This window comes from Lipotes vexillifer, unplaced genomic scaffold (genome assembly GCF_000442215.2).
Source record: "Lipotes vexillifer unplaced genomic scaffold, Lipotes_vexillifer_v1.1 scaffold636, whole genome shotgun sequence".
NCBI classification, from domain to species: domain Eukaryota; kingdom Metazoa; phylum Chordata; class Mammalia; order Artiodactyla; family Lipotidae; genus Lipotes; species Lipotes vexillifer.
This window is the reverse complement of record NW_006786547.1, coordinates 717605-745543: the sequence shown is the minus strand read 5'-3', so window position 1 is coordinate 745543 and position 27939 is coordinate 717605. Positions and strand designations below refer to the sequence as shown.

Below are 27939 nucleotides of genomic sequence, written 5' to 3'. Positions count from 1 at the left end.
CAGCACCGCGGACAGCGCCAGCCGCCTAGAACAGAGCGCCCGGCACCCACGCGCACCCGTGACCGCCCGGCCGGCCGAAGGCTCGGTGCCACCTGCTCGGTGCAGACGTCCCAGGACTAAGGCTCCCGGGGAAGACGTGGCGCCCTCAGCCCGCGGGATCGGGCGCGCGCAGGACGGCCGGGGCGTCCCTCTGGGGATGCGCCGAGGGCCCCGCGTTCGCGCTGCCCAGAGCCAGGGCGCCGCCCGGAGCCCATGAGCACCATGCGCCTGCTGACACTCGCCCTGCTTTTCTCCTGCTCCTTCGCCCGTGCCGCCTGCGACCCCAAGATCGTCAACATCGGCGCGGTGCTGAGCACGAGGAAGCACGAGCAGATGTTCCGCGAGGCTGTGAACCAGGCCAACAAGCGGCATGGCTCCTGGAAGATCCAGCTCAACGCTACCTCCGTCACCCACAAGCCCAACGCCATCCAGATGGCCTTGTCGGTGTGCGAGGACCTCATCTCCAGCCAGGTGCCAGCACCCCCAGGGCTCACGCTGCGCCAGCTCCTGCCCCTCCCCCACTGCCTCCCCACCATCCTCCCTCCTCCACCCGCCATCCCTCCCCCTGTCCCAGTTTCATTCCATCCTTTCCTAGCCCTCTCCCTCCCCTTGAGAGAGGACCCAGGGGGCTGGTCTCACTAGCAGCTAAACACCAGTGTTGGCCGGTTCCCCATCTTAGCCCCAGATCAATCACCTGCCAGGGGGGCTTGTCCTCACAGGGTTTCCAGGTCTCGAGGTCCAGACTGGTGTGTGCAGACATGTGGCCGTTTGTTTGGTCACTGTGTGTCAGGGTCGGGGCGGGCATTCCGGGCCTGTCTGAGAGGTGTCTGTCCCAGCCACATGCAGGACTGCAGGGCTTTAAACTGGATGGGACCTGGGGCCATCTTTGTTCCTGCTTGGAGATCTCCTTCCCTTCCTCCCTCCCCTTCCTCCAGCCACAGGTCTGCCTGAGATGGGAAATGGCCCAGGTGTTGACGCAGGGTGATTTCCAGGGTGGGAACAGGGACAGGTATCAGGGCAGAGCGTGGCAGCCACTGGCAGCCAGCGCTGTGGGGGAGGACACGACTCAAGGATTTTGCCTGTCAGAGCTGTCCGCCCTCCCCCGGGCTGCGCTGCCTGCTGAATCCCAATGAGGCCTCGGGATCACTGCAATGCAGCCTTTTATGTAACAGGCGGGACCGACACCGGTCCAAGTGCTGTTTACACACTCACCTGACAGGCACGCCACATCCATGGACACACACGCTCACATGTGCACACACATTCATCCATGTTTGTGCACAGAGATGCATAGACTTAAACTAGCACCCCTTCATGCACATCAGAATTGCACAGTCAATTGCACACGCTCATTCACACACAGGCCGACCCCCCATGCATATCCATGAGCACACACATTCCTGTGCCACACATGCAAACACGCGTGCTCACACAAGCTCAATCATACATACACATGCACATACACATACAGATATGTTGGGGCATGCAGTATACACACACATACCCAGCGCACACTTGTGAGCACCTGCATGGTCACACGCATGCCCACACACGCTCAGGCAAACACTGACCAGGCCCCTCTGGGTGCAGACTGTGTGGGGCAAAGGAGTGAGAACAAGTATGGCCTTTTCTGGGGATCCCTCATCCAACTTACAGCTTTGCTGTCTGTGGGCACTGTTCTCCCAGGGAATAGCCAGTGCCAGGAGCAAAGGTGACAACAGCAGCTGTCACTCACTGTCACACGCTGTGAGCCAGGTGCCGGCAAGGCAGCCACTGCCCCCACCACATGAGCCAGCGCCCCCCCGCCCCGTTTGCAAAAGCAGGTGGTCCTGTAGCTCAGAGATGGGAAGGCAGAACTGGGACTGAAGGTGCTTCTAATGTGAGGGCAGCACGGAGCTGCCAAGCCATCTGCCCCGTCTCCCTGCCTCGGGGGCTGAGCCACTGGTCCAGGCAGGAAGGCCAGGTTTCCTTGAGGATGTGGTCAGTGCCCAAGTCAGCACTGGGTCTTGTTCAAACCGAGCGGGGCTCAGCCTGCCCCTGGAAGACACCAGCAGGGGGGCCCGGGCTTCTAGGCGGCTCCTTGCCCAGCTTCTCCCATTAATAGTCTGCGATGTTCGACGCACCTTCCGGAGCGGCCCTCCATCTCTGGAGTGCTGGCCTCCGTCCACCTCTGACCCAGGATGAGGGTCAGGGTGGGGCTTGGTGTGGTTCTCCCCAGCCCACGCTGGGGCGGCATGTGCGGTCCCAGGACATGCCAAGGACTGGCCTTCATCCTCCCTCCCAGGGTCTTACCACACAGCTCAGGGCAGCCCCCCAGGGTGAGGGGCGAGAGAGGAGGCCCTGGACAAGGGTGGGGGGAGGGGTCTGTCAACTCCCTGTGTGTCTCCTTGGTCCCAGGAGTCTTGTCTGCCTCTGCCTCACCCCTATGATTCACTCACACTCAGAAGGTGGGACTGGGGTCTGGTCCCCGCTGCTGGGTGGCCAGCACTCCTGGGGCTGTGTGAGCACAGGTGGTGTCCCCCCGCCACTACCCGCCCCCCGCTTCTGTGTTCAGCCTCTGCTGCTGCTGGACAGCCAGCTCCAGGGCAGTGTCCCCCGCTCCCCACTCGAGCTGACCCTGTCCCCTGTGTCCACAGGTCTACGCCATCCTAGTTAGCCACCCACCTACCCCCAACGACCACTTCACTCCCACCCCCGTCTCCTACACAGCTGGCTTCTACCGCATCCCCGTCCTGGGGCTGACCACCCGCATGTCCATCTACTCAGACAAGGTAAGCCTGACCGCTGGACGGGGACCCAGCCAGCTCTGCTCCCGTGTTCAGACCCGGTGGCTCGCTCCTGCAGCCCGGAGCCGCCAGCAGCTGCTGGGGGAGAGAGTGGGGGACAGGTGCTTTGCCAGGATGGGGGGCACAGGCAGAGGGGCTCAAACCATGGGCTCTGGGCTCCAGGTGCAACAGGGTGATACACTGAGGCATGCTCACAACTCACACCGGTACACACTCACAGTCTCCCAGAGACACGCAAACTCACCCACACACAGGCACACCAGTACACACTCACAGCACACAAACTCACAGTCACACAGACTCACAGATACTAATAAATCCATACACTCACACCTACACACACACAGTCACACACATTCACAGGGACACTCACGGGCTCTTACGCACACACTGACGTTCACACGCATGCTCACACCATCACCCACTCAAACATTCATGCTCATGTGCACACTCACATAACTAACGTGTTCACTCCCCCACACTCACGCTCCATCATACACTCAGACAGGCCCACACTCACACGCTGACACATGCCCACGCACACTCGGGCACACGGCCCACTGACAGGTGACAGGCGCCAATAGCAAGCCCTGGGAAGCAGCAGAGGCCGTCGTGGGCCAGAAGAAGGGACAGACAGGGCAGCTTCCTGGACAGCGGGACGGGGCACTTTGGAGGAAGGGGCGCCAGGAGGAGGAAAAGCCTAGAAGTGGCTGGGACACCAGGTGGCAGTGAGGGTGTAGTTACCGGCACCTCCCGCTAGAGGGCACAGCTGGAAGAGGGTTCCAGGTGAACAGAGGAGGCAGCTCGTGGCTGGGGGGGCTGGCCTGGGGGTTTCGGGCCTCGGGGCTGTATCGTGGCCCATGGGCTGGGGGTCTGGCTGGAGTCGCCCAGTCGTGGAGCAGCAGCTGGGAGTCTAGAGGTCACCAAGTCGGTTTGGCAGGAAACTCACCCCCATAGCAGCCGGCACCTTGCACTAGTTTGCCCAGCCCTTCCGCAGTGTCTGCCCACGGCTCTGGGAGGGCTGGTCAGCTGGGGGGGCAAACTGGCCACCGAGAGGCTGTGGGGGGGCAGCCTCCTCTACATCTCCCTCCAGGCCTGGTGTTACCCGCAGACAGGCCCGGAGGGGCTGCTCGGCAGGGGACTCCAGCTTGGTGCCTTAGCTGAGGGGCCAGAGGGCTGGGCTGTTGGGGGCTTCCCAGCTCTCCCCATCTCCAAATCCATCCTGCCCGGAGCCCCGGGTCCTGGATAACGCTGCCTAAGGCACGGAGGTCATCTCAGCCGGGCCCAGGGTGTCTGGGGAGGTCAGGGAGGGGTCCTCCTGGAGGCGATAGGAAAGCGAGGCCAGAGTGAGGGGTCCTCTGGGACGGCCCACAGGGGAGGAGGCCAGTGGAGGCCAGGACGGCCACCCGTTCCTGAGGCTCTGGAAACCCCAGCACACAGCAGAGGCACCCAAGCTGCTCAGAGGCACTTAACCCTCAGCTGTGAGAAGTGGAGGGCTCCCCCTAGGCCTTCCAGCCTCCTTCACCTCTCTGGGCACCAGGCCCCTCACACGCAAATGGGAGAACAAGGCCTCTACAGAGGAGAGCAGGCGGTGGGGCACAGGAGAGGCCGGGGTGCGGGGAGCCCTCTCCCAGGACAGGACACCAGCCCATCACGTGCCCCCGCCCCAGATCCAGACTGAGGCCCAGCATGAGGGCAAACCTGCCACCAAATATTAGAGCTCCACCTTGATCCCACTCCTGGTACAACCCACAGACCATCTGTGCCCAACACGTGGACCAGAAGGGCCTGGGTCAGAGCCAGTCCAGGACCCCAACCACAGCCCCCTTGCAACCATGTCACCTGCTGGATGACAGACAGAGGCAAAGGGGCATTCTTGCACCCTGATTCCAAGGCACAAAGAGGGAGCAGGTGAAAGAAGGATCTGGAGGGCTCAGAGGACCCCAGGATCAGTGTGGGTCCCCAGGAACACTGCTCCCTGGGCAGACTCAAAGGCCCTATGCTGAGGCGGGAGGGTCCTGCTCCGTCCCCTCCCTGGCAGCCAGTGCACTCAGAGAAGCAAGGCGGGGTCAGCAAGCAGCAACCCCTGGGCTTGGTGAAGGGATGAGGTATTTCACCCCAAGAGTGAAGACTTGCTCTAAATACCAGTTATGTGAATTTGGGAAGGACCCAGGGGGGATCTTTGAGATGCTGCACGCCAGCAAGAAGTTTCTGATCTCAAGTAGCTCAGCAGCGGGTGGCTGCAGGGGAGGAGGGGAACGACCCCAGGAACAATTCCACAGGCCGCCCCCCCACCCGTCTCAGTCAGGGTGCTGCTGGGCAAACCGAGCCTCCGGTTCTCAGATTAGATGATGTGGGTGGGGAGAGAAGCCAGCGGTGGGGAGGGAGGAGTGAGGGAAGCGGGGTCCCCAGGCTCCGGGGTCTGGAAGCAGCGAGGGGGAGCGTCTGGCCCCCGCGCGCCTGCGCGCCCTGGCCCGCGTCCTCAGCCACCCCGTGCCCCGCAGAGCATCCACCTGAGCTTCCTGCGCACCGTGCCGCCCTACTCCCACCAGTCGAGCGTCTGGTTCGAGATGATGCGCGTCTACAGCTGGAACCACATCATCCTCCTGGTCAGCGACGACCACGAGGGCCGGGCGGCGCAGAAGCGCCTGGAGACACTGCTGGAGGAGCGCGAGTCCAAGGTGAGGCCCGCGCCGGGGTGTCCCGAGCAGGAGTCGGAGCCGGCGAGCCGCCGCTGTGTCTGTGGCCCGTGTGAACACCCTTCTCTTTCCATCGTGCATGGTCAGCACCACTGCGTCTGGCGAGCGCCCGCCCCAGCCTGTCCTCGGCTCATTTCACTCGCTTTTGCCATTAGTCGAAATCTCCTTCGTGTCAGTCCCTGCGGGGCGAGGGCAGGACCACCTGGAGCTCCGCAAACACCCCGCCCCGCCCCCGCTCCCCTCCCCCGTCCCCTCCCCCGCCTCCCCGCAGCGCGCTTCCCAGCCCACACAGGCCCTAGGCTCAAAATTCCCTAGGGGCGCCGCCTCTGCCCCCCACACCGCTCCCTCCCAGCGGCCTCCCCTAGGGTGACCCCTCAGTGCGGTGGCGCCACTCACCGTGTCCCCTCCACAAAGGACCTGGTTCCTTCTCTGCTGTGACCCGTGCCCTGTCCTCGTGCCGGCCTCACCCCCGCCGCAGCCCCTCACCTCACAGCTGCCCATCACCCTCCCCAAAGCCCCACCCGTGGACATCTGCCACCCCCAAGCCCAGTCTGGGCCCTGCCCCTCTTCGTCCCCCGCCCCCCGCTCTCCCCACGGAACCCCGCGCCCTTCCTCTGCTCACCTCCCCACCGTGGGGACTGGGGCTCTGGACTCCTGGGGATCCAGTAGACACCTGGCTCCAACTGCCCGTTCTACCCCAGCCCGGCGCCCACGTGTGGGCTGTGGAGAGGCCGGAGTGGCGTTTCTGGGGGTCCAGGCGACCCCCACCCCACCCATCCCCACTGCCAGCCTGAGGAGAAGCTGGTGCTCACCAGAGGAGGCCCGGGGTCCCGCCTTCACCCAGCCTGGAGCCCTGGGCGCTCAGCACCTGGGCCAAGGCCCCCCGGGGTTGGGTGGAGGCCAAGCTGGGCAGAGAGGGAGGGACGCCCAGGCTGGGGAGGGCCCCGGGAAGCCAGACCAAGGGGCGGCGGGGAGCATGTGCTGTCTGCAAAGTCAGAGTTGGCTTCAGTAAGCTGAGTGCCAACCCGGGTCCCCCAGGGTGCCATAGGCCCCGAAGGGAAGAGAGGGCACCAGTTGGGGGTGAACCAGAGGACAGACCCAGAGGGTCCTGGGGTCCTGCTGGGGGGGACTGGATGAGTCTGGGAGGGAGGGCTGGCTACCAGGACCGCAGGGCCCCACCCTCCCGAGACAGCATCCAGCACCAGGCAAGCAGGTCAGCTCCTGGCGTGCCCACCTGTGGCTGCACGCAGGCCCAGTGCACACTCACGCACCCCCCGCAGGCCCAGCCACACGTGTTCCCTCTCACAGGCACACGCGGCCTTTCCCGAGACAATCCACTCACACTCTCCTACGCCTGCCACAGGCTCGCAGGCACCCTCCACACCTCCACGGCCCGGGGGCTCGTGCACGCACACGCGCACGCACGTGTGCTCAGACGGCACTGGCCCTCACTCCCACTCGCCACGGACTAATGTAGGCTGATGCTGCCACGCAGACGCCCACAGACGCACACGTGCTCACGAACTCCTGTCACAGCTGCTCTCCAGTGCACACGTGGACTGACAGGCGCGCCCATCACACACCAGTCAGTGAGGGCAGAGCAGCTGGACCTCTAAGAGAGGCAGAAGGGGGCGCTGGGAGGGGTGGGGAGTAGGGGCCGGGGCTGGGGGAGGGGACATCACCCATTCAGGACTGACGGGGCTGGGGTGGGCGCTGCTGGCACCACGTAGCAGGTGCCCGGCGGGGGGCGGGCGGAGGGGACCCCAAAGGGACGCATTTGGCTTGGACACAGACAGGGCCTCCCTCTCTCCCGAACGTGAGCGATTCCAAGAGCGCAGCTCCGTGGCAGGGAGCCTCGGAGGCCCCCGCGGCCCCTCAGTCCTCAGCCCCTCCCCGGCCCCCAGCCCCACCCCGGGCCTAGGTGTTTGCGAGCTCCAGGTACGCGCCCCCGCGGGCGTGCCGAGGAGGTGGTGTGGTGGCTTTAGCGCCGTCATTTTCAACCGTTTATAATCTTCTTCTGTGTCTGCATATTTTCTCTGTGCACATTATTCATCAGAGTAAAAAAAGGAACTATGAAAACCTCGACCAACTGTCCTATGACAACAAGCGCGGACCCAAGGTATATATGCATGGACGTGCACGCCACCCACCGACTGGGAGCCCCGGCCTCCGGCGCCTCGGCCGCTAGGGCTACCGTGGGCCCAGCCGCGCCATGCCGCAGGCCCAAGCAATGAGGAGAGCGAGGTCGAGAGCAGGCAGCGTAGGCAGGAGAGGGCAGGTGCCGGCCGCCCAGGGCCCCGCAGCCCGCCGGCCGGGCCAAGGGGCAGGCACGGCTGCAGGAGGAGCTGCTCTCTGGGAGGTGCATGCGAATCTCCGGGCACCCCAGGGTTTCCTCGTGGAGCCCAGGAGGGAGCCCGCCTGCCCGCCTGACCTGCCTGTGGTCCGGGCTGCTCCTGTGGGGCCTGTGGACCAGGCCCCGGACGACCTCCCGTGGTTTTGGAAAAGGCGGCCCAGTCTCCGCTCCCGATTGCGTTCCAAAACTCCTTTCTGTTTCCTGTCCGCTGCACGCCTCTTCCTGAGTCTCGGTCCACTCCAGCTTGCATGCTCAGTGCAAAAGTGAGGCCAGGAGTGAGAGGTGGAGAGAGACGCGCAGAGCAGAGAGCGAGCACAGGAGAGCCAGCAGGCTGAAGAAAGGACGAGCGAGGCCAGCCCGGCCGGCCGGCCGAGGAGCCTGGAAGGCAGGTGGCAGTGCAGGTGGCCGGTGCAGGCCGAGGCGGCCCTAGCGGAGCTGCCTCGGGGTTCCTAGTGGCTGCGGCTCGACTCTGGCCCCTGAGGCGCTGCATCCCCCACCCCGGCCACCCGCTAACGCACCCGCTCACACCGCAGGCCGAGAAGGTGCTGCAGTTCGACCCGGGGACCAAGAACGTGACGGCCCTGCTGATGGAGGCGCGGGAGCTGGAGGCTCGGGTCATCGTCCTCTCCGCCAGGTGCGGCCAGGCTGGACTTGGGCTTTGGCGTCCTTGCCAAGGACGGTCCCCTCGCACGTGTACCCTGGGCCTCGGGGATGGGGGCGGGATAAGGCCCTGCCCTTAGGAAGGCAAACGCGGCCCAGGTGATAGACGGGGGGACACGGGGCTCTGGGAGCTGGGGCAGCGAGGGGGCCTGGGGCAGTGACATGGGGTCTGCGTGTGAGCCTGCGGGGGGAGGCCCATAGCAGGGACAGGGCCGGAGTCCCAGGGCTGAAGGGGTGGGGCAGTCGGACTAGGCAGCACGAGAGGGGAACCGCGTAGGGGGAAGCCAAACCAGGCTGCTGCTGGACGGGCCTGGTCCCCACCGTAACCTTGGGGCTGAGCCCCCAGTAAAAATCTCCCTTTTTGCAAATGGCTGTGTCCTCCAGGGAAGGGAAAGGCCAGGCCACCAGGAATAGGAAAAGGAAGAGCCCTGCCTCATGGGACATACATGGGAGAGCCTGGGGAGACCCGCCCCACTGTCTGCCTGTCCCAGAAGCTCTGCAGTCTCCAGCAGAGTGGAGAAAAACAGCAGGGGTCACCCTGCAGCCGGCCAGCGGGAGCCAACGATACCCTGAGTAGCAGGGCAGGTGTCCGTTTGCACATTCAGGCAACAAACCTTTGGCACAGAGCCAGGTGCACCCCGTCCTTGGGCAGAGGGCAGGATGGGACCAGCGAGGGCTCCTCGGGCTGGAAGGCAGTTAGCGGGCACTAACGCCCACCGCCCTCCGCTCACGCACACCAGCACAGGCACTCACACGCATACACACGAACACGCATCACCCGCATACTGTCTACACGTGCACGTGCCGTACACACACATGTGCACACAACATGCTTCCACGCCCTCCTGTACACATGCATGTGCCATATACACACCACACACACGTGCACACAGGACATTCATATGCGTACATGTAACACACACAGACATATGCTCACCTAGATACATGTGCAGACACACCACACATGTACATGCTCTGCACCGACACACACAGGGCACAGTGCTCTCGTGCATAGGTGCATACGCCACATACACACCACATACTACATACATGCACAAACCCCACACATGTAGCAATACTTACTGTTCACAAAGGCACAGCACTTGTCAACCACATGCCCACCTCTTGAATCCACGCAAGGCCTCTGGATTGTCAGGCGGGAAGAGACCCCTCCCCTCACACCCGGGGCTCCTCGGACAAGAGAGGCCAGAGTCCCACCACAGGGGGGACCCGCCTGCCCAGCGCGCCCAGCTCCCAGAGCCCGGGGAAGCCGGCGGTCCCCTGTGCAGGGCAGACGCCTTCACCCTGGCCCCCCAGCCTGACACATTCTGGCTCCCCTCACGAGGGCTGTTGAGAGCGTTTTGTGGAGAGATCCCATTAAGCCAATCTTAATTTTTGACCAGTTTTCTACAGAGTGCTTCGGAGTTTCTAATTTATTTCCAAAACTTTTGCTTTTTAAATAATCCTCCGGAAGTTATCTTTACTGGGATCAGTTATTTCCATAAAACAGCTTGGCGGGTCGATCAGGCTTTTGTCTGCAACTGCTTTACTGAAGATATCAGTTTACACGGACACAAGCATAGGTGTGTGCTCATCCCACCAAGTCCAACGTCACAGACCTGGATGGTGTCAAGCAGACAGGCCTCTCCGCCAGGCTCTGTGGGCACAACTGACAGGGGCACACCGTGCCCTGACACGCACGAATTGGTGTTGCTGGCGATTTGGGCTGGATGTTGCCTGGAGCGCCTCTATTTTGTGTTGTTTTCATCCAACAGCAGCGTTCTCATTTAGAGCAAACGCTGAAGATTTGCATTTCTTCCTTGAGAAAATTGGGGACAGACCCCTTAGGGAACCTAGGGCCACCTTAGCTTCCAGGCTCAGCCATTGGGAAAATAACCCAGCACTCGGACAATCTCCCCAGCCTCTTTGTACCCCGATGCCCATGCATTCGAGAAGCAAAGTGCCTGTTGTGGTCCAGGCCCATCTGGGAGCAATTTCGGCCCAACAGGGGACAGAAGGTGGGAGCTCCACCAGGCCCAGGGTCCTTGCCCTGACCAGAGAGAGCCCAGCCCTAGGAGACCAGGTCCACAGAGGCTCAGTTGTAAGGACACGCCAAAAACTCAGGACCACGTGTGCCTGCAAGGCGAGGCCTGTGCTGTGTCCTGCCAGTGGCCCCAGCACTGGGTGGCAGAGAGAACACAGCTGCTTGGGCAGACTCCAAAAGGGAGAGCAGGTGCCCTCATCTCTCTCCGGTGGCTTCTGCTGTGATGCTCAGGGCAGCTCCCTGGCTCTCGGTTGCAGAAGCATCTGACCAACCAGAAAGTCCCCAGCCCCTCAGTTCACAAGTTTAGGCATGCAGCACCAGAGGGGTGTGGCTTATCCAGGGAATTGCAGGAGTCCTGGGCTCAGGAGTCCAGGCACAGACCCGCCTCTGTCACTTGTCACTGGTGTGCCCTGGTGCCACAGTTTCCCCTCCTGACACAGGGGTATACTTCTGCCCGTCTCACAGGGAGGTTGTGAGAATTAAATAAGATGCTCCATGAAAAGCATTCAGAATAGTGCCTGGTACCTGGTGAGCGAGTTATCGACCAGTAAGGATCCATCGTCATCCCATGTCACCCAAACCCTGCCCACCAAGGGCAGCGGGCCAGCAAGAGCTGTCTGGGAAGCTCAGGGGGTCTGGGCCCACCCGCTCGCTTCCGTGGGGGTCTCCTGGCCCAGGTGCGGTGTAGGCTTGGGGTGGCGGCCGCACCCCATCTCTGCAGCGTCTCCAGACCTCCCTTGGGGCGGGCAGGGTTGGGGAAGAGGCCACGTGGGTAGGCCACGCTGCGGAGGAGACCCTGGGAGTGTGGAGCAGCCGCCGCCGGCCGCGGGTGGGGAGGGCTGGAATCCCCGCCCCTCACCCGCTCTGCCCCACAGCGAGGACGACGCTGCCACCGTGTACCGCGCAGCCGCGATGCTGAACATGACCGGCTCGGGGTACGTGTGGCTGGTGGGGGAGCGTGAGATCTCGGGGAACGCCCTGCGCTACGCCCCGGACGGTGAGTGCTGGGCTGCAGGGTCCCGGTGGGCAGGGGTCCCCCACGGGCTCTAAGCCAGCGCTTGCCCCAGGCATCATCGGGCTGCAGCTCATCAACGGCAAGAACGAGTCGGCCCACATCAGCGACGCCGTGGGGGTGGTGGCCCAGGCCGTGCACGAGCTTCTCGAGAAGGAGAACATCACCGATCCGCCGCGGGGCTGCGTGGGCAACACCAACATCTGGAAGACGGGGCCGCTCTTCAAGAGGTGGGCGGGGCCGCGCTTCAAGAGGTGGGCGGGGCCGCTCTTCAAGAGGTGGGCGGGGCCGCGCTTCAAGAGGTGGGCGGGGCCGCTCTTCAAGAGGTGGGCGGGGCCGCTCTTCAAGAGGTGGGCGGGGCCGCTCTTCAAGAGGTGGGCGGGGCCGCTCTTCAAGAGGTGGGCGGGGCCGCTCTTCAAGAGGTGGGCGGGGCCGCTCGTCTGAGGTGGGCGGGGCCCCTCGTCCTAGGGGAGCGGGCTGATCTCCTAAAGTGGGCGGGCCACCGTTCCGGCGCTGGGAACAGTCGCTCTTCCCAGGGTGGTCCAGCCCAGCCTGCTGTATCCTATAGATACCGCCACTTTCCCCAGTTTTCTCCTCTCTCCGCCCCCCCCCAACTCACCCTCACCTCCATCTCCACCACGATAATCACCTGCCCCATTTCCAGCGCTCGGATGTCACTGAAGTCCGCTGCTTCCGTTTCTCCTGCCCCCACCTTTTCACACTGCTGCCCACCCTGAGGCCCCACCCCACACCCCAGGACGGCTAACAGCCCTGGGGAGGAGGGTTTTGCTTCAGGTCGGGCCCGGGAGAGCCCACGGGCCCAGGAGGTCAGACAAGGAATCCAGGCATGGCACCCAAGCCTGTAGAGAGCCGGGGTTGGCCGGAGACCCAAGTGGATGGACACAGCAGGGCAGGAGTTAACTCAGAGAACCCTGGACACCATGGCACTAGTGTGGGGAGGCCCAGCCCAACACCAACACCGCCACCCACAAGTAGCATGTGCAGAGCCATGGTCCATGGGGCCCACGACAGGAGCACACACACAACTGCAGATACAGGCAGCATATGTGCACACGTGCACATGCGTGTGTGCACAGACAGGTTCAGAGAGGCACATGGCACATCACACATGTGCCACAAGTACACGCACAGGGTTGCATCCCACACAAAGATCTTGTGTGCACACATACACCCCCCCCCCCCCCCCCCACAGGTGTGCACACTCAGGAAGACAAGACCCAAGCCCTTCCTCCCCACTGGCTGGTGAGCAGCCCGCTGCTCCTGCCTGGGCTTCTGCCTCCTCATCTGTAAAGCTAGGACAGCTGCCATGAGAATCGGACATCCCAACCCACAGAAAGCCCTCGAAGCAGGGTCTAGAGGCCAGGAGTTGCTCGGCAGACGTAGCTGTGCTGTCCACCTGACTCACAGTGGGCAGGGCTAACTGCATCCCTGATCATTCTAACCCACACTGCCCCCCTCCAGAGTGCTCATGTCTTCCAAGTACGCAGACGGCGTGACCGGCCGCGTGGAGTTCAACGAGGACGGGGACCGGAAGTTTGCCAATTACAGCATCATGAATCTGCAGAACCGCAAGCTGGTGCAAGTGGGCGTCTACAACGGCACCCACGTAGGTGGGGGTCATGAGGGGGTGGGGGCTGGGGCCTTAGGGTCCTGGGGCCAAGACCCCTGCGTGGCCACCCTCCATCTCATACTCCCACCCCCAGGTTATTCCCAACGACAGGAAAATCATCTGGCCAGGCGGAGAGACAGAGAAGCCCCGAGGTTACCAGATGTCCACCAGGCTGAAGGTGGGGGACCCGCCACCCTGCCCTAGCCTCCACACCCGGCATACTCCATCCCGCCCCTCGGGTGCAGAGGAAGGGACAGTGAGGTCAACGAAAGCGACTGAAGGATGTGGGGGCGGGGCCAGCGGCCGCTGCCGTTGCACACACCTGGCACTGCAGAGGCAGCAGGGAGAGCGGGTGGAGGGAGGAGCGGGAGCCGCCGGCCCCCCCCCTTCTCATGGGCTCTCCCCAGCACCCCTTCTGACCCAGCTCCACTTAACTCTGGGGAAGTCATGTGGGCCAGGACTCCCCTGGGGGTGAGCCGATCGGGGACAGGGTACATCAGCCTCGGTGCTCTCTGCCCTGAGTCCTGGAGATGATGCCCCCGTGCTCTTCATCACACCTCCAAGCGGTCCTAGCCGACCCCCCTCCGCTTAGCCTTCCTGGCCTCCTGCCGTGACTCGGTCTCACTGCCCTCTGAGCCCGGTCTCCCTACAGCATTCCCTGTGGCCGGCCGTCCCCTCCGTGATTCCCTGGGCCTCTGGGAGCTCCCTTTCCCGGTTGGCCTCATCCCTCACAGCTTCTCTTCCTTGGCCTGACTCTTCCATGCTCCTTTGGACTCATCCCAGGGTGCCCTCCCCAGCGTCCCTCCCACACTGACCCCCACCAGCACCGGGCTGGTACCTGAGCTCACAAAAGGCAAAGGACCCTCAAGCCCTGTTCTTCTCTCAGTGTCCCCCACCCCCACCCCCAGGTCCTCAAATGCCTCTCAACCTTGTCTGCTTTCTGAGCTAGCTCCCCCATGGCCTCTCACCCGGATCCCTTTGTCAGCACCTGCCCACAGGTCACCACCCCTCTCAAGGGGCAGAGTGGACTTTCCCAAAGCCAACGCTCAGGAAAGACACCTGGTATTGAAAAGTCTGAGTGTAAAACAGACAAAACAGTCAGCCAGATGGTCCCACGCAGGCTTCGAGAGCCAGATGGCTTTTTACAACTTTTTTTGTCTCACTGATTTTTTTTTTTTTTTTTTTTGCGGTACGCGGGCCTCTCACTGTTGTGGCCTCTCCCGTTGCGGAGCACAGGCTCCGGACGCGCAGGCTCAGCGGCCATGGTTCCCGGACCGGGCCACAAACCCGCGTCCCCTGCATTGGCAGGCGGACTCTCAACCACTGTGCCACCAGGGAAGCCCTGTCTCACTGATTTTTTTGACACTAAATTGTTTATTTTTTAATTAATTTATATTGGAGGATAGTTGATGTACAATGTTGTGTTAGTTTCTTCTGTATAGCAAAGTGAATCAGTTATACATATACATATATCCACTCTTTTTTAGATTCTATTCCCATATACAGGTCATTACAGATTATTGAGTAGATTTCCCTGTGCTATGCAGTAGGTTCTTATTAGTTATCTATTTTATATAGAGTAGTGTGTATATGTCAATCCCAGTCTCCCGATTTATCCCTCCCATCTCACTGATTTTTTTAAAAATATTTATTTATTTATTTGGCTGCACCGGGTCTTAGTTGCGGCACGAGGGATCTTCAGTGCAGCATGCGGGATCTTTTAGTTGCAGCACGCGGAATCTTTAGTTGCAGCATGTGGGTTTTTTTTTTTTTTTTTTTTTTTTTTTTAGTTGCAGCATGCAGGATCTTCGTTGTGGTGTGCGGGATCTTTATTTGTGGCATGCGAACTCTTAGTTGCAGCATGTGGGATCTAGTTTCCTGACCAGGGATCAAACCCGGGCCCCCTGCATTGGGAGTGTGGACTCTTAGCCACTTCCCACCAGGGAAGTCCCCTCACTGATTTTTTTTTTTTTTTTTTTTTTTTTTCTTGCGTTATGCGGGCCTCTCACTGTTGTGGCCTCTCCCATTTGCGGAGCACAGGCTCCGGACGCGCAGGCTCAGTGGCCATGGCTCACGGGCCCAGCCGCTCCGCGGCATGTGGGATCTTCCCGAAACGGGGCACGAACCCGCGTCTCCTGCATCGGCAGGCGGACTCTCAAGCACTGCGCCACCAGGGAAGCCCTTCCCTCACTGATTTTTTAAAAGCACAAGCATGTTACTCGCACAATAGGAAACGATGAGGAAAGTTTTAAAGGCAAATAGGCTCCTTCAGGGGCTCCCAATCTCCTGCCCTCCAGGCTGAGGCCGGGGGCTGCCCGCCCTGGAGGAGAAGGGGCCTCTCACACCGACCCCACGTCCCCTGGGACCCCTCGTCACATGCCGTGCTCGGTTCAGCCCCCTTTGCCTGTATCTGTCCTCCGCACCCCCAGGCCCCTGAAGGACAGGGAGGAGAGAGCTCCCCAGCATGAGCCCCAAGGAGCCCCTGGATTGACGAGGCCTTGGCAGAGAGGGCGGCATCAGCGGGGAAGAGGACGGGAGGAAGGGTAGATGATCAGACAAAGACCCGCTGCAGGGGAGGCTGAGGCCAGGAGAGGCCGGAACAGCAGACAAGGGCAATCCCTGCGGGTCCCCGGACCTGTGCAGGCTCTGAGTGCACATGCCCCTGTCCTCATGGCAGGGGTGGGGGCCGGGGGCAGGCTCTGGGCTGGGACAGGTGGTTTCTCAGCCCTGAGAAGTCAGAGAAGGGGCCCAGGGCAGACTTTAGTGATGTGCAAGCCAAGACCCAAAGGAAAGCGGCCAAGAGCCGGTGCGGTGTCTCAGGAGGCCGGGCACCTTCTGAGTGCTGAGGTGGCCTGCGCACGGCTGGGGAGTCCGGGGCCCCTCCTGCAGGCAGCAGGCCGACCAACTTCCTGAGGCTCCGGAGGGGGCAGTGTGGGGCATTTGCGGGGGGCGGGGGGCGGTCCGGGGGAATCTGCATGCTGGGAAGAGGACAGCACCCCGGGGCAGCCCAGGGCTGGCGGTCCAGGCTGGGTGTCCGCCTCCGCTCCAGATCGTGACGATCCACCAGGAGCCCTTCGTGTATGTCAAACCCACGCTGAGCGACGGCACGTGCAAGGAGGAGCCCACGGTGAACGGGGACCCCGTGAAGAAGGTGATGTGCACCGGGCCCAACGGCACGTCGCCGGGCAGCCGTGAGTGCGGGGCTGGGGCGCGGGCCGCGGAGCGCGCGGACGGCGCACCTGCGAGCGCCTCACTCGCCGCCCTCCCCTCCGCCCAGCACGCCACACCGTGCCTCAGTGCTGCTACGGCTTCTGCATCGACCTACTCATCAAACTGGCGCGGACCATGAACTTCACTTATGAGGTGCACCTAGTGGCGGACGGCAAGTTCGGCACGCAGGAGCGGGTACGCGTGGGTCTCTGGAAGCCGGCGCGCGACCCAGTCCAGGTGGACCCTGTCCGGCTAGGGTCAGGGTCTCGGGTGGGCGGGGCCTTCGAGCCAGGCGGGGTCTGGAGTGGGAGATCCCGAGATGGGTCGGGGGAGAGCCTGTCCGGTCCGGGGAGCAAGGCCCGCCCGCGGTGGCCGTGTCCCCACCGGCTGTGTCTCCCCACAGGTGAACAACAGCAATAAGAAGGAGTGGAACGGGATGATGGGCGAGCTGCTCAGCGGGCAGGCAGACATGATCGTGGCGCCGCTGACCATCAACAACGAGCGCGCCCAGTACATCGAGTTCTCCAAGCCCTTCAAGTACCAGGGCCTGACCATCCTGGTCAAGAAGGTGGGCAGGGGCCCAGCAGGGCGGGGTGGGGTCCTGGGAGGGCCTGGGCGGCGCTGACGGCCCGGCCTCCCGCAGGAGATCCCCCGGAGCACGCTGGACTCGTTCATGCAGCCCTTCCAGAGCACGCTCTGGCTGCTGGTGGGGCTGTCAGTGCATGTGGTGGCCGTGATGCTGTACCTGCTGGACCGCTTCAGGTGAGCGCGGCCCGGGGGCCGGACTCCTCCCCCTGCGGGGCGGGCGGGGCGGGCTAGGGGGCGGGGCGGGCGAGGGGGCGGGGCAGGGCTGCCTCTCCCGCCCTCTCCCGCCCGCCCTCTGCGCCCCCGCAGCCCCTTTGGCCGGTTCAAAGTGAACAGCGAGGAGGAGGAGGAGGACGCGCTGACCCTGTCCTCGGCCATGTGGTTCTCCTGGGGCGTCCTGCTCAACTCGGGCATCGGGGAAGGTGAGGCCACGCCCGGCCCGGGGCCCCACGCTGCTCCGCAACCCTCACGCCCCACGCCGGGAGCTGACCGTCCTCTGCCCGCAGGCGCCCCCAGAAGCTTCTCGGCGCGCATCCTGGGCATGGTGTGGGCCGGCTTCGCCATGATCATCGTGGCCTCCTACACTGCCAACCTGGCGGCCTTCCTGGTGCTGGACCGGCCCGAGGAGCGCATCACCGGCATCAACGATCCCCGGGTGAGGCCTGGCCCGGCTGGGGGGGCGGGGCGTGAGGTCAGCGGCTGCCTGGGGTGGGGCCGGGGAGCAGCGGCGAGCCGGGCCCTCCGACCTTCTGACCCTGCAGCTGAGGAATCCTTCGGACAAGTTCATCTACGCGACGGTGAAGCAGAGCTCCGTGGACATCTACTTCCGGCGGCAGGTGGAGCTGAGCACCATGTACCGGCACATGGAGAAACACAACTACGAGAGCGCGGCCGAGGCCATCCAGGCCGTGCGGGACAAGTGAGGGGGCGGGGCGGGGCGGGGCGCTGGGCGGGGCCGGTGGGGCGTCCATCTTTGCAGTCAAAGTCAGAGCGTCCAGGCCGGATGCGAGCCACGGGAAGGGGATAGACAGGGCCTTTCCAGGCTGGCGGGCGGGACTTCAGGGGCGCCAGGGCGGCCCGAATATGTGGGCCCCTGTGACCCTGCCCCTGCCCGCAGCAAGCTGCATGCCTTCATCTGGGACTCAGCCGTGCTGGAGTTCGAGGCCTCGCAGAAGTGCGACCTGGTGACCACCGGCGAGCTGTTCTTCCGCTCAGGCTTCGGCATCGGCATGCGCAAGGATAGTCCTTGGAAGCAGAACGTCTCCCTGTCCATCCTCAAGTGAGTCGGCCCCCCTCCGCCCCCCTCCAAGAGCCCCCCCCAAGGCACACCGCCTCCCCCCACCAGCCGTAGCCCCCAGAAGCACCCCATCTGCCCCGCCCCGCCCCGCCCGTGCGGGCCCAGCCTCCTCCTCGGCTCACATGCCCCGCCCGCCCAGGTCCCACGAGAACGGCTTCATGGAAGACCTGGACAAGACGTGGGTGCGGTACCAGGAGTGTGATTCGCGTAGCAACGCCCCTGCTACCCTCACGTTCGAGAACATGGCAGGTGGGCCCCCACGCCCCCTGACACCAGTGCTGACACCGGGTGGACTCCGCAGGGGCCGGCTGCCTGGCCCGCCCGCAGCTGAGGCGCTGGGTCTTGGCCCGCAGGTGTCTTCATGCTGGTGGCCGGGGGCATCGTGGCCGGGATCTTCCTGATCTTCATCGAGATCGCCTACAAGCGGCACAAGGATGCTCGCCGGAAGCAGATGCAGCTGGCCTTTGCAGCAGTGAATGTGTGGAGAAAGAACCTGCAGGTAGGGCAGGCCACCCTCCGAGGCCTGGTGCCCACGGCTCGGCCTGGCCCCGGCCCTCCTCCATCCCCGCAGGCCGAAGCGCTGGCTCTGGCTCCCAGGAGCCCCTGTGGCAAGGACTGGAGCTGGGAGCCACAGCCAAGGCCGCGCTGCTGGGGGCCACCCGCAGGTGGCCGCCTCTGCAAAGCCGGGCTTCAAGCGTCCGCCTGGCCCCTCTGTCTCCAGAGTCGCCCACCAGCGCCCATTCCATAGGAAGGCAAACTGAGGCAGGGTAAGACAGGGACCCACCTGGGTGTAGCATGTGAGTCCAAGACGCACTCTGCCCTCGCCGCCCCGCGCCCCTCCTTGGCACCCTCTGGGGACCCCCTTCCCCGCTGCCCTGGTGTGTCCTGTGCTCCATATGACTCCAGTCTTAACTGGCCGGCCGCTCCTGCCTGGCACCCCAGGCTGTGTCTGTGGGAAGTTGCCGCCAGCAGAGGACAGGCTGCACGTGGGGTGGCCACAGCCCACCTGGCACGGGCTCGTGCCCCATAGTCCAGCCCCAGTCTGCCCCATCTCTTCTCTTTCTCTGGGTACCTCCCCGGAGCCTGTGCCCTGGGAGGAAGCTGGTGCTGCAGGGAGGGAGGGCCGGGGCGACGGGGTTGCTGGAAGCCCACGCCTCTCATCTGCCCTCTCTTGCTCTTGGGACCTGGCCGCTGCTCTCGCTGGCGGGCACAGGGCCCATCCTGACCATCAGACCCGAGGCCAGGGTCCCAGGAGCTGCCTCCGTCTCTCTGTCACTCCAGCGCATCTCGCCACCTGCCTTCGGCCCCTCAGCCCCTTCCTGAATCTTGGTGCGCCTCCTCGGGCGTCAGAGTGGCCGGTGGGGCAACTCCTCCCGTGCTCGGAGGGCTCCTCCTCCTCGGGACGCCCCTAAACCAGGGGCACCTCGGAGCCAGGGAGCCAGGCGGACCTCCCAGGAAGAGAGCCAGATGGGACCCCCCTGAGCCCAGCCCCAGCATGAGCGAGGTCAGGCCCGAGAGCCGGGCAGGAGCAGAGGCCGCCTGCGAGTGTCCGACCATCGGTCGGTCCATCCAGCACAGGGAGGCAGGCCGGAGTGAGGGCCCGAGTGGCCAGCCAGGCCGGGCAGCAGCCCCCAAGGAGCAGGCGAGGGCAGGTGTGGCCGCCACCCTTAGCCGTCTAATCACTTATACATATTCATTTTAGGATAGAAAGAGTGGTAGAGCAGAGCCTGACCCTAAAAAGAAAGCCACACTTAGGGCTATCACCTCCACCCTGGCTTCCAGCTTCAAGAGACGTAGGTCCTCCAAAGACACGGTAAGGGGAAGAGCGCCCAGTCCCACGTCTCCGACTCTGATCTCGCCCCTCCGTGTCTGTCCCGTGCGTCAGGCCCCTCCCTCACCATCCCACCCGCTCCCACCTCTGACTGCCGTGGCCTTTCTGCCCTCACCTCTACTCGCCCAGAACACCAGGTCTTCTCTCTCTGACTCTCTAGATCTTTTTCTCCCTTGGTCCTTTCTCCCGCTGGCCCTCACCGGGTCCTCTTCCCCGTGTGTCTCTGCGTTAGTCTGCCCCCCACCCATGCCGTGACGCCATGCGCCATCTTGAAGCCGTGTCATGTTGTTGGTCAGCCAGTCAGCCTCACCGCGTCGGGGCTGTGCCCAGGGCCCCGGGAGCCCGGACCACCCTGTCCCAGGCTCCTCACCTGTCAGGAGGCCGCACCACCTCTCTGTTACGTCCGCTTCTCCAGCCTCTCCCAGAGAGGCCCACTGCCCTCCCTCCCTCCCTCCCTGCGACGTCCATGGAGGGATGGCTGTGATGTCCCATCCGCCCATCTGTCTGGCCGCCAGCCCTGCCACCCAGACACCTGTCTCACGTGTCTCACCAGAGCCATGCCTGTTGCATTCCCTCCATGTGGTCTCTGTGTGGGCCGGGGCTGGGGGCCGGGCCTGGCTCCATCTGGGTGGACGGCTGGGGCCTGGAGTTGGTACAGGCCCCTGGCCACAGGGGACGTCAGGTGGGGAATGGGTGGGACCAAAGGAGGCGGCTCCCACCCCAGGCCGAGCAGGGGCCCTGCAGGAGGCGTGCCGGCAGCACCCAGGGATCTGAGAACGGATGGAGGTGGCCCTGAAAGCCGTGGCCTCCAAGCCGTGGGCACTGGGGCTCCTAGACAGAGGCTCAGGAAGGGGAGGCCTCTACGGAGATCAGTGCCTCAGCGCCTGACCCACCGCCCCTTCAGAGCCAGGCCTTCCACCTGAGCCAAGAATTCCCTGCCTTTCTGCCTTGGGCAGCCAGTCACTGGCCCAGATGTGCGCGCTCGAACCAAAGGCCACCCCCAGACTGACCCAGCCTTGCTAGGAGCATCCCCAGGTGAGGAGGGGGCCGCCCAGAGCCAGCACAGCCCTCAGTCCAGCGGCCTCCCTGCAGTCAGGGATGGTCTGGCCTCCAGTCCGCAGGAAGCCCCTGATTCGCGTGCAGCATCACCCAGAGTCTTCTGCTCCAAGGTGGAAGGAAGCAAGATTTGCAGCCGCCACCCCCAGTGCGTGGGAAAAGGGGCAGACACAGGACGCAGACAGGGCTCAGCACAGAGCCATCTGAGTCCCAGGGGAAGCCACCAGCGTGTCCCACGAGGGGCCTGCGAGGCCTGGCCGCTCCACTTCCCAGAGCTCAGCAGACAGGGTGGGGGGACAGGGAGGGTCTGTGGGGCTGGGAGCACAGGCCTGGGGCTGTCCAGGCCCAGGAATTGGGTGGAGCCTGAGCCAGGGGAGCCAGCAGGGGGTGCAGGAAGAGGAGGATCCGACAGGAGCAGGGGTGGGGCAGTCGGGGGGAGGGGCGAGAAGGTACCCAGCAGACAGCACTTTGGGGGCCCGCAGAGTCACGCAGGCAGTGGGCCATTTTCTGAGGGCATCACTGAGTCCCACCCTCCCATCCCGGCCTGGAGCAGAAATGCAGGCCCCTTAGCTGGACCAGGTGCAGCTCAGAGACCCTCATGGTGCCTTTCCAGGGACACGCTCCCAGCAGACTCCTTGCCCGAGCCTCCCCAGGGGCCATCCTCCAGGCCAGCTCTGGTGCCACGTGGCATCTGGGGCTGGCCTGCCCTGCAGGGGTGACTGGGGACACTGCAAGCTGGGGGCTGGGCGGGGGAGGGCAGCCTAGCTCCCACCGTTTCAGGCTGGGCGCCTGCTCGGAGGGAGGCCTGGGTGGGGGGCTCTGTCGGGAGGGGTGGGGTCAGTCCGGCTGCTGAGATCCTCTGCCCCTGTCCCGTGGCTGGTCTGGGCCAGGGTGGCACTGGGCGCTCAGGGCTGGGGTCCCTGGCGGCCGGCGGGGCCAGCGGGTATTGATTGTTGGTTCTTATTTATAGAGCACCGGGGGTGGACGCGGCGCTTTGCAAAACCAAAAAGACACAGTGCTGCCGCGACGCGCTATTGAGAGGGAGGAGGGCCAGCTGCAGATGTGTGCCCGTCATAGGGAGAGCTGAGACGCCCTGCCCGCCCTCCTCTGCCCCCCTCCCCCGCAGACAGACAGACAGACGGACGGGACAGCGGCCCGGCCCACGCAGAGTCCCGGAGCACGACGGGGTCAGGGGGAGGAGCACCCCCCAGCCTCCCCCAGGCCGCGCCCGCCTGCCTGCCGGTCGGCCGGCTGGCCGGTCCACCCGTCCCGGCCCCGCGCATGCCCCCTGAGTGTCGGGCTAACGGGCGCCTTGTCTGTGTATTTCTATTTTGCAGCAGTACCATCCCACTGATATCACGGGCCCGCTCAACCTCTCAGATCCCTCGGTCAGCACCGTGGTGTGAGGCCCCCGGAGGCGCCCACCTGCCCAGTTAGCCCTGCTGCTCGGGAAGGCCTGAGGGAAGCCCACCTGCCAGAGACTGCCCACCCTGGGCCTCCCGTCCATCCGTCTGCCCTGCTGCCTGGCGGGCAGCCCCTGCTGGACTGAGGCTCGGGCCAGAGCTGCTGAGGACGGGTCAGAGCTGAGCTGGCTGGGCAGGGCCGCAGGGCGCTCCGGCAGAGGCAGGGCCCTGGGGTCTCTGAGCAGTGGGGAGAGGGGCTGACTTGGCCCCGGGCAGAGGGGCTTGGAGCAGAGACTGAAGCCCCATCCTTCCCCAGCCACCACCAGAGCCACCATGGGGGCCCTTGGCCCCGGCTGGCTGGGTCCCCCGCTCCCGCAGCGCCGGCACCTCACAGCCTTGTCCCCACCTCTCCCTTCGTGCCCACACCCCTTCTCCGCTTGACCCCATCCTCTGAGCTGGCCCTGCCCTTCCCGGACTGCAGACCCTGACCCCCCAGCTGGCAGCCGCCTCCCAGGGGCGCGCTCGGGCTCCCCACTGCCTCCCCCTTCTCCGGACTCCGTGAGGGCTGAGCCTTCTCTTCGCCTCCTCTGGCCCGCAGCCCAGGACGCGCTTCCCCGGACGCCGGCTCGGGACTGTCTTCAGCCCCGCGCGCCACCTTGTACAGGCCCAGCCCTTCCCGCGTCCAGGCGTGTGCCTTCCCCCGTTGCGGTCCGAGCGCCGCCGCGCGCTGCCCCTCCGCCCCAGGGGCCCGGCGTGCACCGCCCTCCACGCCCCCGCCCCCCCCCACCCGGTGTGTGCAGTGGTGATGCCGAAAGGAATGTCAAGAAAACTTCTATCTGTGTCGCTTGTTGACGCCTGCAGGGAGTGCGAAGGAGGGCAGGGGATAGGGGGAAGGTTCGAGGGCGGCCGCGGCCCGCTCAGGCTTGGGCGGCGGCGACTGCTGCAGGCGAGGCCATGCCGGCACCGGGATCCGGCATACTCCTCGGCGGGCGGCGGGCGGCGGCGCGGCGGCGGCGCGCGCGGCAGGCGGTAAGAATGGAGCCCAGCGCCAGGCAGGCGGCCAGGCTAGCGAGGAAGGAGACGGGCCCGAGCGCGTAGACCACGGCCAGTTCCCGCGCGGCAAGGGGCCGCGCGCAGTGGTTGAAGGCGGCGTCGGGGAAGGCGGTCAAGGGGCTGAGCGTCAGGCGTCCCGGCGACACGCAGATCAGCGTCTCGGCCTCTGCGGAACACGGGAGCGGCGTCAGGCGACGGCGGCGGCAGTGGCCCGCCCCGCCCCGCCCGCGCCCGCGCCCGCGCCCGTGCCCCCGAGGGCTCACCTGGCGCGGGCAGCGGGTGCCTGCGTAGCCAGGTGCAGAGTGGGCGCAGCGCGCAGCCGCAGGCCCAGGGGTTGCCGCGCAGTCGCAGCGTGTTGAGAGCGGGCAGGCCCGCCAGGAGCGCGGGCGCGAGGGCAGGCAGCTCGTTGTCCTGCAGGCTGAGCGTGCTCAGCAGCGGGAGCGCGCCCAGCGCCGCGGGCTCTAGACGCGCCAGCCGGTTCCCGGCCAGCGAGAGGACGCAAAGCGCGCGCAGTGGAGCGAAGGTGCCGGGCACCAGCGCCTCCAGCTGGTTGGCGCTGAGGTCGAGCTGCTTCAGCGCGCCCAAGCCCCAGAAGGCTCGCGCGTGCACCCAGCGCAGTCCGTTCTCGCGCAGGTCCAGGTGTAGCAGCGCGCCAGCGCCCACGAAGGCGCCGGGCGGCAGCGCGCGCACGCGGTTATGGTCCAGCAGCAGCGCGCGCACGCGCTGGCTCAGGCCCCCTGGCACGGCGGGCAGCGCGCGCCCGGAGCAGTTGGCGTGGCCCTCTGGCGCGCACGCGCACGCCTCGGGGCAGTCCGGAGCGCCCGGGGTTGCCGCGGGGGCGGCTGCGGGGGGCGCCTGGATCCAGACTGGCCACGGCGACAGCAGCAGTAGGAACAGCGGCGGCGGCCGTCGCGAGAGAAAGGAGGGGCTCCGCATGGGGGCAACGGTAGGAGGCCAGCTGCCCAGGCGTCCCGGGAGCCCGTCCGTCCCACGGCTGGTCCCGCGCCTAGGGCGGAGGCTGGGCACGTAGCCAGCGCCCGGCACTGCCAGCCACCTGTCCTGAAGCTCTGAGCTCCTCTTGGCTCCGCGCCAGCAGCAGCACTGACAAGACGCCACCCCCTCCTCACCTGCGTGGTCCACCGCCCCGCACCCTGCTGAGGCCTGGGCAACTGGACCGCACCGTCTACCCCGCAGCGTCACCGCCACTGAACTCATGGCTGCGACACACGGAACAGGACCCGGTGCGCCACGCTCCTGCCCCGAGTCTCCACCGCCTCCTCTCAGCAGGGTGATCCTAGTGCGCATGTCCAGTAGCCCCCCCACCCCCCACGGATGCTCCCATCCGCATGGGGCACAAGCACAGGATGGGGGCCTGAACCCAGGGGACAGGCAGTGAGGTAGAAGGAGGGCTGCACGCCTGAGAAAGGCGAGGCCATCACATCTGCCCCACCCAGTGTGGTGGAGCAGGGGCACCAGCCCAAGTCCTCCTGCCACATGCTGCTCCCTCTGGACTCACCAGAGTTGCAGGTCCTGTCCCGGCATTTTCCTGGGGTGGGGGTGGGGGTGGTATGGGCAGGGACTCACGGGGGGGCGGGGGGGGGCTGTCTGTTTCATGGGACAAAGCGGCAGGAAGATGCAAGGAGGAGCTGGGCTGACGCCACGACGGCAGGAAGTGGAAACCCCAGGGGTGTGCTCCCTGCCCTGCAAGGTGGACTGCGGGAGCCCAGCATGGGCACTGGGCACCTCACTGAAGAGACAGGAGGCGACGCAGACCCCTCCCCCACCCCAATATGCATCTGCAGAAGGGCTCGAGGGGGCCAGCAGGGAGGACAACGCAGACCCGCTAACTACTGTTTAATTCCCCTTCTCCCAGCTGCCCAAAGCCCTACTGAGGCGGCCGGGGTTGTGGGGGCAGCTCCTCTAGGGTCGAGTCCACGGTGATGGTCGTGAGGCCGTGATCTTCCAGGGGCGGCATCATGGAGACCTCCATTTCAGGGGCCATGAGGTGCGACCCCATGTGCACAGCATGCAGGTTCATGTGATCTTCCTGAGCCCCGCAGTGCCCCACCAACCTGCACAGCGTGGTCCAGGTCAGGCTAGCTGCAGGCGGCCATCAGCATGGGCTCATGAGGCCTCAACCACCCGGGGCTCCTGCCGTGTCTGTGAACCACACCTCCCGGGGGTGGGGGGTCAGGAAGCAGGGGCACGGCTCACCCTGGGGGTCCTCCCCCGGGGTCACTCACCTGCTGTCCATGTGTCCGGGGCATGTTTCACTGAGGAGCAGGGGGGAAAAAAGGTAAGGCGTGAGTCTGGGAACAGTGGGGTTGGCCTCCAGGAGCCCAGCGGTGCTCCCCACACCTCTCCCCATCCCATTCTGGGAGACTCCACTCCCAAGTCCCTGGTGACCTCGCCCATCGAGACCAAGGGCCCAGGGGGACGGCCTGGCCTCACAGCCCTCACACGCCTGCCCTGGCCCTGGGGCTCACGCACCCCTTGGCTCGAATGACGCCAACCGCCACGATGATGAGAGCGCAGAGGCAGCTGGCACTGACACCCGCCAGCAGCACCAGCAGAGCAATGAGGGCCTCGCGGCTGAGGCCAAAGCTGCACTCACAGTAGGTTCCAGCTGCAGAGACAGGGCCAAGGGGCTGTTGTCGCCTCCCAGTGGGTAACCCCCAAGCCCGCCCTCCCACCCCCGGCAGCCACCAGAAGGACACGGGTGTGCCTGGCCTGCCTGGACTAGGGAGGGGCCCTGGCTGGGGACAGGGTTGGGGAACAGGAGGAGGCACCTGCAGCAGGGATGATGAGCAAAAGGGACAAACATATCAGGCCGAGGGGGCTGCCGACCAGGCAGGAGTCAGGCTGGGGACAGGGGGCCATGTCCACACCTCTGGACAGAACTCATCGGAATGTGCTAACCTCACAATGGAGCTGTGAGGCAGGGAGGGTGGGGGCAGGGCCTCGCCTTGGGCACCGCCCTCGGGCGCTGGGCCCTGGGCAGACAGCCCCAGGGTAGGGCAGGTAGGGCGCCCGGGGCCTGGGAGTCACTCCAGAGTGCCCTGGCCAGATCTGAGGCAGGGGCAGTGGTGGGGCTGCCGTGGTCTTGGAAGGAGAGCGCTTCACGGCAAAGGGGCAGCGGCTGCACTTGGGACCCTGGGGTCGCAGAGGCCGCAGCCTGGAAACCCGGAGAGGTCCACAGTGGGCAAACCTGGGCCTCAGTTTCCCTGTCAGGATAAGGGCTGCGGCAGCTTAGGTGGAGCCTGGGCTCCAGCTGACTGACGTCACCACCCTCCCCCCAAGACTGGAACAAGCAGGGACCAAGGGAGGCCCGGGGGGTGGACACGCACCCACCGCCCCATACGGGCCCCAGCAGTCTTTTGCAGAACACCCTCAAGGAGCAGGTGGCTGGGGCTCTGGCTTAAGTGTGTCATTACAGTTAGAGCTCACGACCACCGTCGCAGTCTGTCCCCTGTGCAGCCTCTCGCAGACCAGGCAAGTGCTGCCCACAGGAGGCTGGCACGGCTGGGGTTAGCCTCAGTCTCCCTCCCCTAAGGACCTGCCGAGCAAACCCAGGCAGCAGAAGCAAATACCTGCCCCCCGCCACGGCTAAGCAACCCCTGGTCACTGGGGACCTCCCTGACCCTCACACAGGTGCCCCCTCCTCGTGGCAGCTCCTGGCACACCTCTACACCTGTTGAGTGATCCTATGACCTGAGACGCTGGGTTTTACCACACTCATCCGCAAACTGAGTCCAAAGGGACTCAGGGCAGGTGTGTCGCGGCCCAGCGGCTGGCACTGCCACCCTGCCAGGCCAGTCCAGCAGGTCTGCATCCTGGCTAGGATGACGAAAGCATGCCCAGCCCAGCGTCAGGCAGGAAGCCCCTCTTCTTTTTTTTCTTTAAGTGTCTTTATTACTTTTTTATTTATTTATTTTGGCTGCGTCGGGTCTTTGCTGCTGCGCGCGGGCTTCCTCTAGTTCCGGTGAGCCGGGGCCACTCTTCGTCGCGGTGCGGGGCCTTCCCATTGCGGCGGCTTCTCCTGTTGAGGAACACAGGCTCCAGGTGCGAGGGCCTCAGCAGTTGTGGCTCGCAGGCTCTAGAGCGCAGGCTCAGTAGTTGTAGTGCAGGGGCTTCAGTAGTTGTGGCACTCAGGCTCAGTAGTTGTGGCTCGCGGGCTCTAGAGCGCAGGCTCAGTAGTTGTGGCGCGCAGGCCCAGACGCTCCACGGTATGTGGGATCTTCCCGGACCAGGGCTCAAACCCGTGTCCCCTGCATTGGCAGG

At 64.7% G+C, this 27939-nt stretch overlaps 3 protein-coding genes across 9 annotated transcripts; 1 reads left to right on the top strand and 2 right to left on the bottom strand.

Annotated features, from left to right (window-relative positions):
* Window positions 1-91: 91 nt before the first annotated feature.
* GRIN1 (glutamate ionotropic receptor NMDA type subunit 1) lies at window positions 92-23133 on the top strand. 7 transcript variants are annotated; one of them, XM_007458948.1, is made up of 21 exons: window positions 213-510; window positions 2676-2810; window positions 5330-5506; window positions 7581-7643; window positions 8411-8511; window positions 11457-11578; window positions 11649-11823; window positions 13076-13220; window positions 13318-13401; window positions 16273-16414; window positions 16501-16628; window positions 16837-17001; window positions 17077-17195; window positions 17328-17440; window positions 17525-17673; window positions 17780-17937; window positions 18136-18297; window positions 18455-18564; window positions 18669-18814; window positions 20018-20128; window positions 22540-22801. In XM_007458948.1, the coding sequence occupies exons 1-21, from the start codon at window positions 253-255 to the stop codon at window positions 22606-22608; spliced, it is 2832 nt and encodes a 943-aa protein (XP_007459010.1). In that variant the 5' UTR covers window positions 213-252; the 3' UTR covers window positions 22609-22801. The 7 variants fall into 7 exon arrangements, with proteins under 7 accessions (XP_007459011.1, XP_007459010.1, XP_007459013.1 ...); XM_007458947.1 differs by lacking the exon at window positions 22540-22801 and adding an exon at window positions 22173-22289 and having other exon boundaries at window positions 253-510; XM_007458949.1 differs by lacking the exons at window positions 7581-7643; window positions 22540-22801 and adding an exon at window positions 22173-22410 and having other exon boundaries at window positions 92-510.
* Window positions 23134-23522: 389 nt separating this feature from the next.
* LRRC26 (leucine rich repeat containing 26) lies at window positions 23523-24873 on the bottom strand. The gene is made up of 2 exons (XM_007459004.1): window positions 23922-24873; window positions 23523-23824 (listed from the first exon to the last, which is right to left on the bottom strand). The coding sequence occupies exons 1-2, from the start codon at window positions 24871-24873 to the stop codon at window positions 23523-23525; spliced, it is 1254 nt and encodes a 417-aa protein (XP_007459066.1).
* A 670-nt stretch (window positions 24874-25543) lies between these two features.
* Window positions 25544-26538, bottom strand: TMEM210 (transmembrane protein 210). The gene is made up of 4 exons (XM_007458946.1): window positions 26448-26538; window positions 26149-26284; window positions 25902-25931; window positions 25544-25730 (listed from the first exon to the last, which is right to left on the bottom strand). The coding sequence occupies exons 1-4, from the start codon at window positions 26536-26538 to the stop codon at window positions 25544-25546; spliced, it is 444 nt and encodes a 147-aa protein (XP_007459008.1).
* Window positions 26539-27939: the final 1401 nt, after the last annotated feature.